The sequence below is a fragment of the Petromyzon marinus genome, chromosome 4, assembly GCF_048934315.1.
Source record: "Petromyzon marinus isolate PM22_M1 ecotype Great Lakes invasive population chromosome 4, UKy_Petmar_22M1.pri1.0, whole genome shotgun sequence".
In the NCBI taxonomy this organism is placed as follows: Eukaryota; Metazoa; Chordata; class Hyperoartia; order Petromyzontiformes; family Petromyzontidae; genus Petromyzon; species Petromyzon marinus.
The window spans coordinates 18,971,977-18,990,059 of record NC_133670.1 but is presented as its reverse complement, the minus strand read 5'-3'; the positions used below and the strand labels follow the sequence as shown (position 1 = coordinate 18,990,059).

The 18,083-nt window shown below is 44.4% G+C and overlaps 1 protein-coding gene across 1 annotated transcript; it reads left to right on the top strand.

The window, feature by feature from the left end:
* The first annotated feature begins 4,080 nt into the window (after positions 1-4,080).
* On the top strand, positions 4,081-8,643 carry LOC116938540 (myosin light chain 3, skeletal muscle isoform-like). The gene is made up of 7 exons (XM_032945741.2): positions 4,081-4,306; positions 4,929-4,956; positions 5,395-5,538; positions 7,231-7,404; positions 7,577-7,654; positions 8,070-8,112; positions 8,468-8,643. Exons 1-6 carry the CDS (start codon positions 4,202-4,204, stop codon positions 8,096-8,098), a joined length of 558 nt encoding a protein of 185 aa, XP_032801632.1. The 5' UTR covers positions 4,081-4,201; the 3' UTR covers positions 8,099-8,112; positions 8,468-8,643.
* The last annotated feature ends 9,440 nt before the right edge of the window (positions 8,644-18,083 follow it).

Genomic DNA, 18,083 nt, shown 5'->3' with positions numbered 1-18,083 from the left:
GGGTTGCTCGGTCAATGGCCAGGGTCATCGGCGGCACGTGGTGTATTCTGAAAATATGCCCGACTGTGAGGGCGGGCACAAGCCGGCGTGAGTAGGTTAAACGTTGAGTTTTATAAGGGCACCACGGGGTAACCAGCCCCTCTCCACCCAGCCCCACCCCTCCCACCCCCCACCCAGCCCCTCCCCACCCAGCCCCTCCCCACCCTCCCCACCCAGCCCCTCCCCACCCAGCCCCTCCCCACCCAGCCCCTCCCCACCCAGTCCCACCCTCTCCACCCAGCCCCTCCCCACCCTCCCCTCCCCACCCAGCCCCTCCCTCCCCACCCTCCCCTCTCCACCCAGCCCCACCCCTCCCATTTTTTAATGCACGACGGACGGACACAATAATCACGTGGGCTGGTGTAACCAGGAGGTTCCTACCAGTATAACTTCCACTCGTCTAGTGAGTTCCTCTAGAATATATTGTGTCCACTTCTTCCATGCTGGCCAGACGAAATGGATGGGGTGGGAGTGACCACATGTCACCTCGTCGCACGCAGCCTGCCCATCGTCTAACCGGCGCAACCATTAATTCCGCTGGGTCGATATAGAGACCTGAGTGTTTAAGAACCTCTCCCCATTGTTTCAACTTGCTGTGCTGCGAGGTCGAGCCCACGACCTCTGGATTGCAAGTCCAGTTTGCTAATTATTACACCACTCTGGCAGCGTCAAATGGGCGATGTATAATACACAAACAAAAAATAAAATCTGACCTGCTTCGTTACTCTTAACAGCCGTCGGCTGGCCAAAGCCAGTTAACGGACACAGTTTCCGGGGAATCATTAAACGGTAGGTCTCAATGAAACTCACCGGGGGCTTTTCATCCAATGGTAAATATTACATTTGACTTTTTCTGCTACATTTCTTGCACGGAAACACGGCACAACGGGGCCAGAGTGGAAGGGGCAATAACGAAGTGACTGATGATAACGATGATGGACTATACATAGCACTGCAGAGACTGTTTTCACGGAGTTTCCTCCAATGATATGTTAAATTCTCCTAGGTCAATATTGTGGCGCACTCCAATGGAAATCTTGTATCCATTACAGACCTATTACTTGTAATTAGGTGGCATATTAATTAAGGCTTTGTCAACACACATACACATTATTGTCCGTGTTGTTAAATGTGCAGGGCGCAGGGTCCTTATGATAATGAAAGCAACGAAATGTTCTCTCATTTGTTGAAATTGGAACTCTATCAAATTAATCGCGTGCAGATACGTGACATACAAACGAAATCTCACCACATTCGGCAATAGCAATGTAGCAGCGCCTTGTAACAAATACCAGATACGAGGGCTGAGGTTTTTAGGTAATTATCCTTCTTCACAGCAAACATACGAATATTATTCGTTATGACAAATGTAGTATATATATACTCTCCATACAGGGGAGAGCAGTGGCTCTGTGGTATACGCAATGCGCTATAATCCCAGCGACCTAAGTTGTATTCCCGGTCATGGCTGACGTCAGTGGTGAGTAATATCTAAAGTTGTCCCGACTTCTACCTATCACCAACAAGCACTGCCCAGCGTGGTGAAGTATGGTCAAATAAAACCTATACGGTCTGTAAATATTAATGTAGTTTTTACACACGCAAACATACATACACGTCTAATATACGAACATCTAAACGGTATTTACACGCATTATTAAGGATGAAACGTTTAAGAAAGTAATAATTTATTGAACCGACATTGGCTTATGTATATGACTATATAATTAGTAAACCTTTGCACAAACACAATAAAACTCCGTTATGTCCATCGCAATCAACCTAAGCATCAATAACTCTACATGGAGATCTCAGGCAGAGGCTCTGAGCAATTGTAGAACACATTTGTATGCTGACACCGTGGACAATTAAGCACACCACAGGGTTTCCAATTGGGTTATGTGTTATACATCAATAAGTGCTATAAACATCAATAGAACACGTGAAAAGTAGATCTCTCTGAACAACGTAACTCGCCCAAGACTATATGCCCATATAAAAGTAAAGTAAAACAATACATTTCTAATTGGAAACCCAGCGAACTTGTGTCTAAGGGAAACCGAAGGCCACACTCGCGAGCAATTTCCACTTCCAGCAGGCGCTGGTCGCACGGCTCCTTCAGAACGAGGTATCTCCCCCCCCCCCGCGCTATCTTCAGCGCTGTCGCATCCCCGCGGCTCAGAGCTGGGCTCCTCTGGGGCGGCTCTGGTCAGACCGCGATCCATGGCCTAACATGGCCAGCTCTGGCGTCGTTGTTGCTGCTGTTGCTGCTGGATGCTGTGGTTGGTGCTGCAACTGCAATGGCACTCGTTTCTGCAAACCCGGCCGCCTGTCCAGGCGCTGACAGACACGAGGACTAAGCTCTGCCCTCCGAGCCACAGCCTTTATTAGGGTTTTGGCATTGGCCCTAATTTGACCATGGATGTTAAAACACTGGCTTGTGCTGGCCTAAAATTTGGGAAAGTGACTTTACCGAAAGAACCAAAGAGTATGGAGGATTCCTGCAGTCACGAAAGCTTCAAATCAAGATTGAAGTGCATGGATGTTGTATTTATTTATTACATTTTGTGTTTTGTTAAGAATAAATCATGTATATTAATGATGGTTAAACTAGACATTAGCGATGTCAATGTATGCATATTCGTAATCGTGGCATTTTTAATCGTCACTCCTGTTATTCAATCGTAATTTGTCTGGAATATGGTACATTATCAGTACCACACAAAGATTGGGGCCTTAAAAGCAACCTGAAGTTTGCCTATTGATGGGGGTCAGTGTACCAATAATACTATAAAGTTTTCAACTTGCTTGTAAAAAAAAACTATTCAGGGTAATTACCTATCAGCCTTTTTGCTTCAGTGAGAATCTGCCAGCCTGGAGGAATCACAGCTCACACTGGAACAAACTTCACAACCTGGCACACACTGAAACTAACACAATCACATTGCTGCAAATGTGTTTTTTCAACAGTTATATAAAATCCATTTGTCAAGTCACTGTTAATATTAGCTTTGGGTGAGAGGGCAAAGACCACAATCTCCAGATTCTAGCTGACCTCTGTAGATGAAATACAGTGCGAAGACAGGCCAAGTAATATGACCCAATGTCACGAAGACTTGGAGTTTCCTGATAATGTTGTCGAGAGTGCATGCCGCATTAGACTGCCAGTGCAGCGCACAATGTAAATGCAACAATAACAAAAGCTAAACGGCATTGTTAGGTCACATTAATTAGACAAAGCGCAACGCGTGTGTGTGCGGCATTGGTGGTGGTGGAGCAGTCGAGCTGTCGGCACGCCGTCTCGGGAGAGCGTATTTCGGGCAGCGGCACGGTGAACGCGTGGTGTCAGATTATTCCCTTGCGATATTCGAGGTTCGCAATTGCTTACGGGTTGATATGCTTACACAGCTGCTGCTGTAAGCTTGACTAATATAGTTACTTTAACAAAATCATGACAAAGTTTTAAAATCAAATCTTGCATTTTTATTAAATGTTTAGTTTACAGTACCAATATTTTCGCTGTTTCTTAATCTAGAAATGCATTTATTTTCCACTTTTTGATCGCTGTTTCCGAACGAATGGACAAGGAAATTAATGTAATTCTTAACCCTCCGATTTGTTTTTGGTTGTTTTTGCGTGTTGCTCGTCATCATGTCTAACGTTTCGCTCCATGTGCTGGGTTCTTCTTGGAAGATGTGGAGCGAAACGTTGGACAACGTGCAAAAAAAGTACACAGTACGACCCGAAAACACAACATATATACACACATACAGCGATCCAGCGAAACTCTACTTTTTAGAATGTTAACCATTGTTTAGGCTGTGCCACTCAATCTGCAAGACATCCAGCAACAGTCATAGCTGGACCAGCTGATAAGAGCCCCACATGGTGATCTAGTCATGAAGTACAAGGGTCCCCACCCACACCTGTCCCTGTGTTGGGCCCTCGGGCTCACAGAGCGAACCTCCTGCCCAAATTGGAAGCAGGTCCCTGGTGGCTGTGAGAGCTGAGGTCGCCTTTCTCTATAAAGCGTCGCTCTGAGCGCCACGTGCACACTTCCAGGACACCAGCAACTGCTCGACGTGAACGTAGCGCGGAAGTGGTGCAGTGGCTGACAGACAGAGCGTGACTCAAACCGTAGAGCTCCTACAGCTGAAGCAGAATGCCTCCTAAGTTTATGAAGAAGGAGCCAGCGAAGAAGGAGCCTGCACTACCTGTCGAGCCGGAAAAGCCAAAGGAGCCTGTATTTGATGCCAAGGCTGTCAAGGTGCGTTCACTGAGCAGAATGGGCATGCATCGAATGTGTCATGCTGTGCTCCTTTCATCCGTGTTCATAAATCAATTTGCTAATGCACCTTGCGAGCTGTGTACGTTGCAAACCGTGTTAAGTGCGCAGTTTCTGCAAAAGCGCTGCCCTTTAGTTGTGTTTTTTTAATTATTAAATATGCTGTTTGTGTCTGCCAGCATGCGGTTTGATGTCCAAAAACAATCTTACTAAGATCATTGTGCATCAACCAAACAATAACAGTTGGCAGTTTTTAAAAGACAAAGTAGAACTTTTTTATTATCAATGTGGAGCTCTCTTTTATAGTCATTGTGTGAGTCAATACGTTAAATAATTTAAGGCAATGTAGCATGAACACATTTATTTCACAAGCCATAGTTTATACAACCAAAGCGTGCCTCAAAATGCACTCGCGCAGATTGCTATGGACAACAATGCTATAGACTACTTGCGTACAACCCTTTTACGTGTGCATATGTTCCTGGAAATGTATTTTTGTATTTACATAAATATGTAAGTAAAAAAAAAACACTACATGACTAAAACAAATTCCTCGTAATTCGCAAAACACAAGTATTTGATTATTTATTTCTCTTTTTAACAGGTTACTTTCACGAAAGAACAAATTAATCGTAAGTACGGTGTTTCAAATAGTGATAATTATGATTCGACATAATTTTGATGATATATGCTGAGATTTAAAAATACTTTCGTCGTCATGGCAGACATGAACTAATGTGGAATATATAAACAAAATGGCTGACCTGCAGGGCTTTTTTTGGAGAAGACATTCTTTGGTGGAAAGGGCCCAAGGGACAACCTTGAAATATCCCCACATAACCATACAAGCTCATTGAGAAAACACCCTGACAAGTGGTGAAATATGGCAAGGAAGTCTAATGCCATACTAATGCATGATGACAGCTGATGGTGGCATTTACCAGCAAAGCCATAGATCTTGAATCACTCATTTGTGATTCAAGTTTATATCCAATGCGAATCAACGTCACGGCAATCTCAGTAAATGCATAATGGTGATAAATGTTCTGGTGCCGTTCTATTCTTTTCAGAGTTCAGTGGCACATTTGTCCTCTTCGACAAGACTGGTGATATGAAGATCCCACTCAACATGGTGGGCGACGTCATCCGTGCCCTTAAGTTTAACCCCACCAACCTTTCAGTCAGCATCGTCCAAGGGAAGCTCAAGCCTGAAGGTGTGTTCACGGTGTGTCTGTATTCACTTCGTGCCCTTGTCTTCTGTGAAAGAGCAAGACCACCCAAAGATCCCAGAAGAAATATGAGGTGTATACAGAGAAACAGCCACACCCTGAAAGTTGGGGGTATCTTGTTTTCAAATGGTCCACGGTTGTTATTGGTCAGATGACAGACAGGATCAACAAAATTTGCCTCCCACTTTATCATATATCAGAGGAGTTCTCATGTATTATAATTATATGAAATAAAAGCAGCGGATGGCTTATCGATACTGAACCTACTGTTCATGTGCTACTGTGTATTTTAAAGTCCCGTCATTGGATAGATCACTAAATGTATCACCTTATTCAATGGCGGTGTCAGGATTTTCAGGTAGGAGGGGTAACCCCTCCAGCAATGAAAAATAATAGGAGTTGTTAGTAAGGACTTGTCCCTTGCTTTTTATTTGACGCGTGTGCGGCGATGGCGCAGCCATCGATCGAGGGTCGAATTCGAACCGTATGTGATCGGCATCGCGCTCGCTGAAGGTGTTTGCCTTCAGGGAAGTCGTGTACTGTATCCGCAACTGCACACAATTCTGAGTCACTTATAACCGCTTTGCCGTTACTTATTGCCAATTATGGACTCAGACTATTGTCCTATCATCTTATACAGTCCCTGGCACATCATAATATACTACACAGTGACAGTGGGCGTCGCAAAATTCCGATTTATTACTAATAAACCCCAATGATCCGATCGAAAGTAGGGATTTCGATCGGATCATTGGGGGGGGGGGGGGGCACGTGCCACCCCCCTCCCCTTACTGGCTCTGCCAGTGACCTTATTAAATGCGTAATAAAAAAAATACCATGATTTTTTTCCCAAAATGTTGTGGGTGTCTCTAAGCCACAATAAAAAAAATGTTGGTGGTGTCCAGACGCCCACGACACCCACAAAAGCTGCGCCACCTGGGGGTGGGGGCACCTTCAATTCAGATAATTTTACAAAATGGCCTGGTGAGACTTCCCTCTGAATTCTAAGTTAGGCTCACTGCGGGCCCTCTGAATGCATGTGGTGTGTGTAAATAGGTGGTGTTGTACCCCGCATATCGCCCTTAAATGTTAGCAACAGTGCCCCACTGTGGCAATTGCTATCCATGGACAATAGTGTGAGCGTCTTTTAGACCGGTGGTTCACCAACCTTTCTGAACCTACGGATGACCGTCAACCCTTGATTTAAAAAAAAATATATTGCAGACCACCAAGGAGCAATAGGTTTTTTTTCCTAATTTAAACTACTTAAAAATTTCACCAAAATTATTAAGTTACTTTTGATTGACTCACCTAAAACATAAATTGTTGTGAAAAAAAGTAGTTACTGCAACAGTGCCGCAGACCACTTCCCATCCACCTGGCGATCGGCAGACCACAGGTTGGGAACCACCGGTCTAGATTATCAAGCAAATGAGTTTCCGCTTTTGACGATTAAGGAAGCTGCTTTGTGGTTCTTGTTTCCATAACACCTAGCGTACAATGGCAACAGCTGTTGAGTGTGCGTCTTAAACGTGCCAAATTGGCTTTTAATGTTGATGCCGTTTCATGTATTTTTTCTACAAATGATTTTTTAATAACAATACTGTCTACACCACCTTCCCTTCCCTTGCACCCTGACACCAACACCATGAAAATCTCCACCCCATTGACCCACAGAAATGGAGGGCAAACTGGTGGACTTTGATCAGTTCCTGGTGATGCTTCAGTTCATTTTAAACCTCAAAGAGGAGGGAACCGTTGAGGACTTTAAGGAGGGTCTCAAGCTCTTCGACAAGGAGGGAAATGGTACAGTGCTGGCCCCTGAGGTGCGCCAGTTCCTCGTGACTCTCGGTGGGTAGACCATTTCAGTCCCTTGACAGTGCACACTTTTGAAATGTGTGATGTCCTCAACAAAGGTGTTAAAACATGAAGTAATCTATTGACTTAAACGGCAGCAGCTTTACAGCCACTGTTGTGTGTTACGTTCCACTATTCACTTTAGCTCTGTTATTGATATGTACAGGAGAGAAGATGCCGCTGGAAGATGTGGATTTTCTCCTCGCTGGCCTAGAAGATGCAGAAGGATATATGAAAATCGATGGTATGACTTCGTTTTGTAATTCAGTACTATAGTTTGTGAAGACCCAATTCTGGAAATATTATAGTTGCCAATACCAACACAACATTTAAATGAAGTACTGCATATTTATTGCAACTTGATCATTTACAACCTTTTGTCAATCCAATGCTGGGCGATAGCTTCCCATGATGTTTGAGTTACGTGGGTTATTTGACCATAACTAACAGTTAATGTAAAATGTCATAGGCAATTGTTACAATATTCAGATATTTCATGTATATACAAATCTGCATACAAATTGCAATATGAATAAGTATGCAAACCTTGCACAAATGCTAATTTATCAAAATGTATTTTATTACCATTGCAACTGGGAATACTGATTTTTTGTGTGTATACTGTGTAAACATTAATAATTTGTATTTTCTGTGAACAGAATTCATCACAAGAGTCATGGCTGGTTAAATTGATTTTTTGCGGTAAGTGTAAATTTGAAGATACGATGAAAAAAACTATTATAAAAATGTAAAAAAAATGTAAAAAAATGTATGATCTGTCATTATCCATCCACTGCTGGATGGAGGTCTCCCCAAGCAATCGCCATTTCTCATGGACTCACGAAGCAACAAGCCATCGAGCTCCTGCATATGAGCCGATTTCATTGCTCCATCTCCTCGGTTGACGTCCTATAAAGCATGTGTGTTTGTCTAAGCTAGCTAATATTATGTATTTAGCTTGTGTACTTTAATCCATGTGTACATGCACTGAATGCAAATAAGATTCGTTTTTGTTCACTCTGTCAATTGCATTAATTGTCGCATTTTCATTTTGCAGGCTCTAAGAAAGAAAAAAAACCTGACCAACAATGTCTTACGAAGGACAACAGAGAACAATTAAAGAACAATCCATGCTTTTACATCTGCTCATGTATTGTCCAATGTACAGATTATTTAAGCCACATTGAGTCAATCATAAAGGGATTTTAATGAATAAACCAATACACACCGTGATCTGTCCAGGGACTGGTTTCTTGAATGTTAAATCTTACCTGTGCAACAAATGAAATTGGAATTATGTGAATCTTCTGACACAAATGCAACAGCACGTTTACATATTCATTTTGTTTGGGTTGTGATTGACATTTTCCTATGGAATAAACAAACATAATCGGGTTTGTGGAGAATATTCAGAAATATGGTGCTGTATTGTATTTGTTTTACACTACTTCGTAAAAACAAATTATACAACCACACATACAACATATATGTGCATCGAGTAGATAGTAGGTCAACTTTACCTTTATTTGGGGATTTAATTATTGTAGTTATTAGAATTACATGTAGATGTAATTATCAATATAGAACTGGATACTGTACCATATTATGTTGAACTTCTTTCGCACCGTATGTAGCCAACCGTGATAATCGGAGGTGCGGGGGAAGGACAACAAACTAAACACAAAAAGATATTTTTTAAAAATCGTTTCAATTTAGAGAAATTATTTTCAAGAGAGTCAAGATCAGAATGCCAATGAAACAGCATGCACTCTATTTTACCAGCGGCAAACTTTTAGGAATGCAAACCAATCCCTCCCTTCAGACTCACAGAAACCCCAATCATCCCACCAATCGTATAGCTACGATCGGGGCTTAATTTCTCACGCCATATTTTCAAGAACACTACTAGGCGCACGTGTGAGTACGTGCGGCACCGCCCCATCTGATTAGCACGGTTGGCTACATACGGTGCGAAAGAAATTCAACATACATACGTGTGGCAGCTAATCGGTATAGAGTCTCGGTTATGGCTGTTCGTGGTGTGTGATGGTGGGCGGGTGTTGATATCCACGTGACGTAACCCTGCGGAGTGAGTGATCAAGAGTGCGGATTGTGTTGATGTTATGAATTGGTATAGGCCGCTTTGGGCATCCGGGTGTTTCCAGCACACCACATCCAGTATACCACTCGCTATAGACGTAGCTCTATGTAAAGCGCCTTGAGTGAAGGCGCTCTCTAAATATAAAATAAGGCTGGTTTGGCATAGGGATTATCAGTGAAATGCACTATATCTTGAGTACAAGTTCGACATTCATAATAATTATATTATTTACATTGTTCGATTTTTTTTTCCTTCGTTGAAAGCCATCCAAAGTTTGATTTCACTGAATCAATGCTGCTGAAACTCTTCACTCTCAGCAGGTAAGCTAAATGTAGCGTTATCATGAGTATAAAATATGCAATGTAAAGAACCGGAAAGAGAGGAGGACCTTGATTTGAAGCTTTCGTGATTGCAGGAATCCATAATCTTTGGTTCTTTCGGTAAAGTCACGTGACTTTACCGACAGAACCAAAGGATAGAAGAGGACCTAATAGAGAATGGCTTGACGACAATAAGAGATTGGTGCCAGAAAGATGTTGCACTACTTGAGCATATTGGTTCAAGACAGAGAGAAAAGTAAAAACAAAATGACGAAATGTGCAGTGGACACACACGTGCGGGCCATCTGCCCCATGGATCGTTATGATGATGACGATGATGATGCACGTGCGTCACAGGAGACGGGCGGTTTGCAAAGGGCGGAAGAAATGCAAATCGCAGCGGAATGACGGCTTGTGATTGGTTGAGGTGTACCTGAGATTACCCCCCCCCCGCCCAGGTAACGCCTCCTTCATGGGGGGGATTCGAATTAGCCAATGGCAAGCCGACATAACCTTTGAATAAAACAAATATTTGGTTCTATCGGTAAAGTCACGTAGATAGAAAAATAGTAATAAAAACAAAGTGAATAAAAATGATTTTAAAAAATACAAATAATAAATAAACATTTATGTAGACTGTAGCCTGGTTCTTAATCGGAGTGAGTGTACTGGCAGTCTATAATGTAGACTGTATCCTGGTTATTAAGTTTGTTGAGTGTACTAGCAGTCTATAATGTAGACTTTAGTAATGGTTCTTAACCTCGGTGAGCGTACAGGCAGTCTATAATGTAAACTGTAACCTGGTACTTAACCTCGGTGAGTGTACTGGCAGTCTATAATGTAGACTGTAACCTGGTTCTTAACCTCGGTGAGTGTACTGGCAATCTATAATGTAAACTGTAACCTGGTTCTTAACCTCGGTGAGTGTACTGGCAGTCTATAATATAAACTGTAACCTGGTTCTTAACCTCGGTGAGTGTACTAGCAGTCTATAATGTAGACTGTAGCCTGGTTTTTAAGCTTGGTGAGCGTATTGGCATTTCTATCTACGTGACTTTACCGAAAGAACCAAAGAATATGAAATGTTGCAGTCGCGAAAGTTTTAAGTAAAAATAAATACTTGAATCAATCCCTTGTGTCGATTTTATAGTGTTGGTAAAGTAACGTAACTTTCCCACTTTTTTGTTACACTTTGGAAAATAAAAAAAAATCAAAGCAAATTTTAGGTGAAGGCACCACCCCAATACCGCCCCCCCCCCCTTACAGACCAGACGCTACTGTGCAAAGAAGAGCACACGTACAGCAACATCACAAGAACGAAACAATGATCGTGATTATGTGGACCCAGGGCGACGGACTCGTACATCTCCTGCTAACACCAGAGATGCCCCAGATTTAGGATTGCCCCAGAGTTCGGGGCTCCACGGTGGTGAGATGTTAACTACCTTGATCCGTTCGGCAGTCATGAATAGTATAAAGATAACACCTCTCCATGTACGGAGAGTGTTACTAGATAGATATGGCAACAGGGAACATTGATTGAGTCCTCATCAGGACGAAACAGGTAAATTGTGTTTTTATTCCACTGTTGTCTGTTGGCACTGTCACATTTTCACAATTCTTTTAGTTGGTGGTCAAAACAACAAAATTGTCACACTTTTAGTTATTTTGAGCTAGTGGTCTCGATACGGTTCAGACATTTTGTACATGCAAGTCACATCTTTGTGTGTTGTTAAATATATTGTTAAATATGTTTAGGGGTTTTCTCGCCATTTACAAGCTTGAAGCACCAAGGCAGCTGTGAATACAGAGAAGTTGCCATCTAGCGTTGAACGGTGATATTGCACGCATAGAAAATGCAGTCAATGGTGGTAATTCAATACGGTAAGGCTTTGCCCATATAACATGTGATGTGCAGCAAAGCTATTCACTCTCTTTGTCATTCCTACGTATTTGGTGCGCAGTTGATCACCTGTCACTAAATCTAGAGCAATGTTACAGCACGACGCTAGAGGAGGTGAATGCATCAGCATCACTTGCCACTGGCTACCATCCCATTCAGGTCTCCCTCCCCATGTTGTCACAACAAACCATTTTAAAAAGTACGTGTACAGCATTTTTAACACAATTAAGTGCTAAAAGGCAGCACGTTGAAACAGACACAGTACATTCTGATGTGTGTGGGTGTGTGGTTGGTGCAATCCTGCTTGGAACGTGTAGAATGTGTTTGAATCCCAGCAATGATCGCTATAGGTTTAACAGTGGACATTGCGTGACTGCCTCGTTCCCGCATACAGTGCATAATTCCAATGCCACACTCACAATTTCCTGTAGCCACACAGCCAGTTGTAGATAGGGATAATGACTTAGTGCGTTTGAAGCTGCTCAGAGGATTATCTTTGTTAATTTTACAATCATGCCCTGCACGCAATGAAAGCAGCTTCATATCCAACTGAGGTCGTGTCGCAATTTTGAAATCATAAGAACAACTTGAGAATCGTTGAGGTGGCACAGATTGTTAAAATTTATTATTGCTCCTCTTAATATATGCAAGCTGTGACATTTCATCTTCACACCATGACAAAAACAACTATGTGCTCCTGCATTCGAATGAATACACAAATAAGCCGAAGGCAATAACATGTAGACAGGTGACTCATTTAACCAGACAGTATCACAAGTCTAGATTAAACCGACAGCCAAGGTATTAAGCAGCAGTGAACCACACACGATTTGTGTATAATTATATGTATGCGGCTGTGCATCATTTTATGCTTTACTTATAACTGCACTGGCTTAATTTCTCGCTGAAAATGTTTAAGGTTACTGATAGACTGGAGTGGGTGGCATGTAACTAGTAGCCGCGTGGATAGTGAGAGGAATACTGGTTGTGATGTGCCATTGGGGTCATATTTTCTGACTCGCTGACACAGATAGACCCGACTGACATTAGGTCTTTATCTGGACATACAGTATTGCTATCATTCGCAATCAACTTAATATTTTCTCGATTGTGAGTAGACTGGAATAGGTGGCATGTAATTAGTAGTCACAACCATAGCGAGGTATACTGGATGTTGTGTCCCGAGTGTGGGAATATTTTCAGGATCACTGACCTTGACAGACTCGGCTGAAATTAAGCTCTGATCTGGACATACCGTATTACCATCCTGTAAAATGAACTCAATGCTTTTATCCCCTGCAAATCAACTTCCTGAACTGTAATGCCTATGTACGGCTGCCAAAGCTTCCGTGACTTCTCATTTCTGTATTTCGACCTCCGAACCACGAACATCAGGGTCTGCTGTGCACGTGTGTTTCTGCTGATAAGCATGTTCTTGGAGCGTCTCCAACTTGGCATTATGGAGATGTACCAAATTCAAATATCACCTCGTATGACATTGCACTCCAAAAGACCCAGGGGTCCCTGATTTAGTATTTTCTTTAACACATTTTTTTAAAGGATTATACACTTTTCCTTTACCAAAAATCTCTTTAATGTTCCCTAAATGTTATCCTGATTGTGTTATCGGCGTCATGCCAAGATTCTCAGTATCCTTTTGGATATCTCGCAGAGCAGTGTAACCCTTCGTGTTAGAGAACGGCCCATAGAAACAGATAACACAGAGCTACTTGACACCCCTTCATGTGACTTCTGGTCCGCACAGTAGAAGGCAGCACCATCCCGACTATCCTGAATGTTCCCACTTGTTTCTGCGACCCAGTCACCTCAACGTTTGTCGCACAGCACTCAAACCAACATATTTATTCTCGGAGCTGGAATTTAGTCATATTAAAAGCAGAACCAAATTTCACGTAATGGGTGTTTTGTGCACTCATTTGTGACCAGGTTAAGGCGATCAACTCTCTACACTTGAAAACCCTTCTTTAATCAAGGTAAGCAGCAGCAGCCTGTATTCAAAGCCATGGATCTCTGCGGTACCCAGCTCAAGGTTCTTTACCTCTGAGCCACCCTTTTCAAATGTATCTTAAAGACATTTGAGAATAAATTCGCCGTTCTAAAATGTCTGCCCAAGGACAGGACACAGTGAGGCTTCCCATCCCATTTTCTAACCTATCGTTTTTTTTTGTTTTTGTTGTCGCGGGATAGGAGAGAGGTTGTTTGCCCTTGAGACCACCGCACGTGTGAGTGAGTAAATGCGCCCTAAGTGTGACAAGCAGCTGCAGCTGCGTCCACAGTGTCTCTGCGCGAATGGTGTGCACAGCACATGATGCTGGGTGTGGTTAACGTCAAAGCACATCTTCATGACATTTGCCTCTGCTGTCCTTAACGACCACCATCAATAAGAGGGCAGGTAGTGAGCCCAGCCATGTCCTTATCCATTGTGTTCACCTCTTTCATTGTGCATTTTACGTCGTCGGTGGACATATAAAGAACATATCCTGAATGCATGTATTAATTACCGCATAGTAATTCGCTTACGATATAAATATATTGCATTGACGAATGGAACGCATCCGAGAAATCAATTCGTGTGCTGGTGCAAGGATGATTATTGTATCGCAGGATCGTGAAAGGTAACGACGGCTTGGAGAGGCCTCCATCCAGCAGTGGATGGACCATAGCTGATGTGAATTATGCATGTAAAGATTATTTATAACTATGTGTGTAACGCGCGTGACGTCACTCCACGTCGACCAGCCTCCCTAATTAATAATCATGAACAGGTGACGTCCTCCACATGGACCCGCCCCTCATTAATAATCATGAGTGGGTGACGTCACTCCGCATGTAGAAACCCCCCCTTCATTAATAATCATGAGCAGGTGACGTCACTCCACATCGAACAGCCCCCCTCATTAATAATCATAAGGTGACGTCCTCCAAATGGACACCCCCCTTCATTAATAATTAGCGGGTGACGTCACTCCACATGGGGGGGCGAGGCGCCTCCTCCCCCCTCCTTGGCGTCAACTGACAACCCTCACTACAAAGGCAGAACCCTCACGTCACGTGATCTCCGTAACGCTGTTGTTGAGACATCAAAGTAAAAAGGACGTCATGATGAACAAGGGATTATAACCTTGAAATAAAATAAGTCTGTGTCACCGCGCACTTACAAATTGCACGCGAAAGGATGCAATTAATATATCACGTCGCGGTCTGATTTTCGCTTGCAAGTTTCAGATTTACCGCAATACACCCGTCCTTGGACGGGCAAAAGGCTAGTTAGCAATATAACTGTCCTTTGCAAAGGGAATCTTGTGCTGTATTATAATTATTGATGGACAATGTTGCTTTTTAAACACAAATCAAATAGAATAGCATTCCACATATACTCGACATGAAACAATGAGAAATCTGCATGGTAACAACCTTTCAGCTCCCAGAATAAGCTAAAATTTTTCCATTTTCACAATTATGAATGAGATCAGACGTGGATCGGCTGAGTCATATTGACACTCTTCAGAGTTAAAACCGTCAATTAACCTATTGCCAAAGTGTGCGGATGTAAGGGTTACGCTTGGACTTTATACTTACTCGAGACATTAATGTTCATGTGCATATAATATAATTGACCAACAAACACTGAACATCACAGAGCTCGACTCGGGTCGTTTAGCACCCAAACACATCTCCTGCGGAGGGAGCTGGTAGGAACGTTGGGTTGCTCGGTCAATGGCCAGGGTCAACGGCGGCACCACCTCGTGGTGTATTCAGCAAATATGCCCGACTGTGAGGGCGGGCACAAGCCGGCGTGAAGGGTGGGGACCGAGTGGTGACCTTTTAAGTTTTCATTTTCATTTATTAGGTATAGCCCTGTGAGCCATGCGGCTCTTAAGTCGGGTGCAACCGCAACAAACAAAATTTGAACACAGAACATCCCAAAGCGACGACGTGCAACAGAAACATCCTGGAATAAACCGGCAAATATTCCACACACACAAAAAAAACCGTATTAAAACGCTGTGTGCAAAAATCGCAATGTGGTGCAAGCCAACAACAACAACAACAGTAAGACAATTTAGACCTTGGATGGTGGAGAGAAAAAAAAGCTGTTCCTAAAAAAAAAGAGTACAATACCCACGAATTGGCGGCTTATAATGTGGAGATTGAGAGCAGCCAGCCGTATACCCCAAACGCATGCTGTTGATTCTCCACGTGGAGGGAAAAATGTCGTGAAGATGGCCGCACGTGGTTGGTGGCCACCCACCCCCACGTGTGTGCCGTAGCCTCCCTCCCCACCCAGCCCCTCCCCTCTCCACCCAGCCCCTCCCCTCTCCACCCAGCCCCTCCCCTCTCCACCCAGCCCCTCCCCTCTCCACCCAGCCCCTCCCCTCTCCACCCAGCCCCTCCCCTCTCCACCCAGCCCCTCCCCTCTCCACCCAGCCCCTCCCCTCTCCACCCAGCCCCTCCACTCTCCACCCAGCCCCTCCCCTCTCCACCCAGCCCCTCCCCTCTCCACCCAGCCCCTCCCCTCTCCACCCAGCCCCTCCCCTCTCCACCCAGCCCCTCCCCTCTCCACCCAGCCCCTCCCTCCCCACCCAGCCCCTCCCTCCCCACCCAGCCCCTCCCTCCCCACCCAGCCCCTCCCCTCTCCACCCAGCCCCTCCCCTCTCCACCCAGCCCCTCCCCTCTCCACCCAGCCCCTCCCCACCCTCCCCTCTCCACCCAGCCCCACCCCTCCCATTTTTGGATGCACGACGGACGGACGGACACAATAATCCCCCGTGGGCTGGTGGAACCAGGAGGTTCCTACCAATATAAAAGAGCTAAGATTATGTATTTATTGATTACATGCAGACTTGCCCCCGCCCCCTTTTTCTAAATGCCCCGCCTACTTCCCTCACGCCCCGCCCCCACTCACGCCCCGCCCCTTGACGGTCCCTGTAATCTCCCAGACCAGTTGTTCTTCACCTTTACTGCAGCCTTTGCAACCCCTTTTGGTTCTCAATCGTAAAAAAAATATGCACATGTTAATAAATACATAGGAGGTTTCATGAAACAAAGAAGTTGTACTTACGTGACCGTGCCTAATTTGTGTTTTCGATTATTTACCTTTTTAAACAAAATCTGGCCATGTCTCGCACCCCCCAGAAAGGGCATCTCGCACCCCAGGTTACGAAGAATCACCACTCAAGACAGCCCACGCCTTCCTTTACTTAACTCACAATACCAACTCAGTACCCACCATTCGTCACTAAGTGACGGTGACGTCACCACGGCGCCTGTACCAGGCCAGGTGCACCACTTTGAGGCCACGTGAAGTGTCGAAGGCTCACTGACAGTGGGGGTGGGGGGGTCCACTGGACCAGACCCAGGTGCAGTGACGTGCGGTGAGGTCAATGGCTGGGGAGGCACTGGCTAGTGTCAGAGCCAGATTCACACACGGAGGGGGGCGTGACCTCAGTGAGGCAGATGTGATAGCTGCCTCCCCTGGTGCTTTTTCATTGCAGTTTCATGACGAGACCAGCGAGGCTAAATATCTTTATACACATACGTGAAATAAGTTACCTGGAGTATGGAAGGCGAGGACATGAAATGAAGGGGTCTACAAACACTACATTGGTGACATACTGAGATAGTAACAGGCACACGCTAATTGCCTGCGCTCCATCCAGTTACTGAGGGGTTGCGCAATCAGAGGGGAGGCTGAGCTCGTCGCTGCCTCACCTCCCGTCTCTTCCTGTATTTGCAGCGGAGCTCCGCAAATTTGGCGATTTTGACCAGAAAAATTATTGGAATCGTACAGAAATTACATTAATAACACAGATCAGTGGAAAAAAAAAAAATCTTAATACTTATTTATTTGATTATTCTTTTTTTTTCGTTTTCGTAACAGCTATTTTCATTGGAGTATGACGGGTGAGGCTCTGCCTCCCCTGCCTCCTCTGACCGCACGTCCCTGCCCAGGTGCCACCATGGGTTCATTTGACTGAGATGACTGGCACCACGCTGATGCCTCCCTTCCTGTGCCAACCTCGCTGTATTTTATCCGCCCGGCGCTCCGCTCGGTTGTTGTGAGCGTCGCTCCTTTGCCCTCCGTTGTTGTTTGGTGGGGCGAGTGCTTTCAACTGCCCAGAATATGTTTTTTGGTTAGATCGCATAAATATAAATGCGTCGTTAAACCCGACACCACCCGACACAGCCAATTATTAAGGTTTGTCACGAGTTCAGCACATCGGTGTGTTGGAGAGTAAACCCCACATGCCACCTACTCCAGTCTACCAATATTCTGGAACATTTACAGAGTTGTGGAGAAATCCTCCTGTTGTTGGAGAAATCCTCC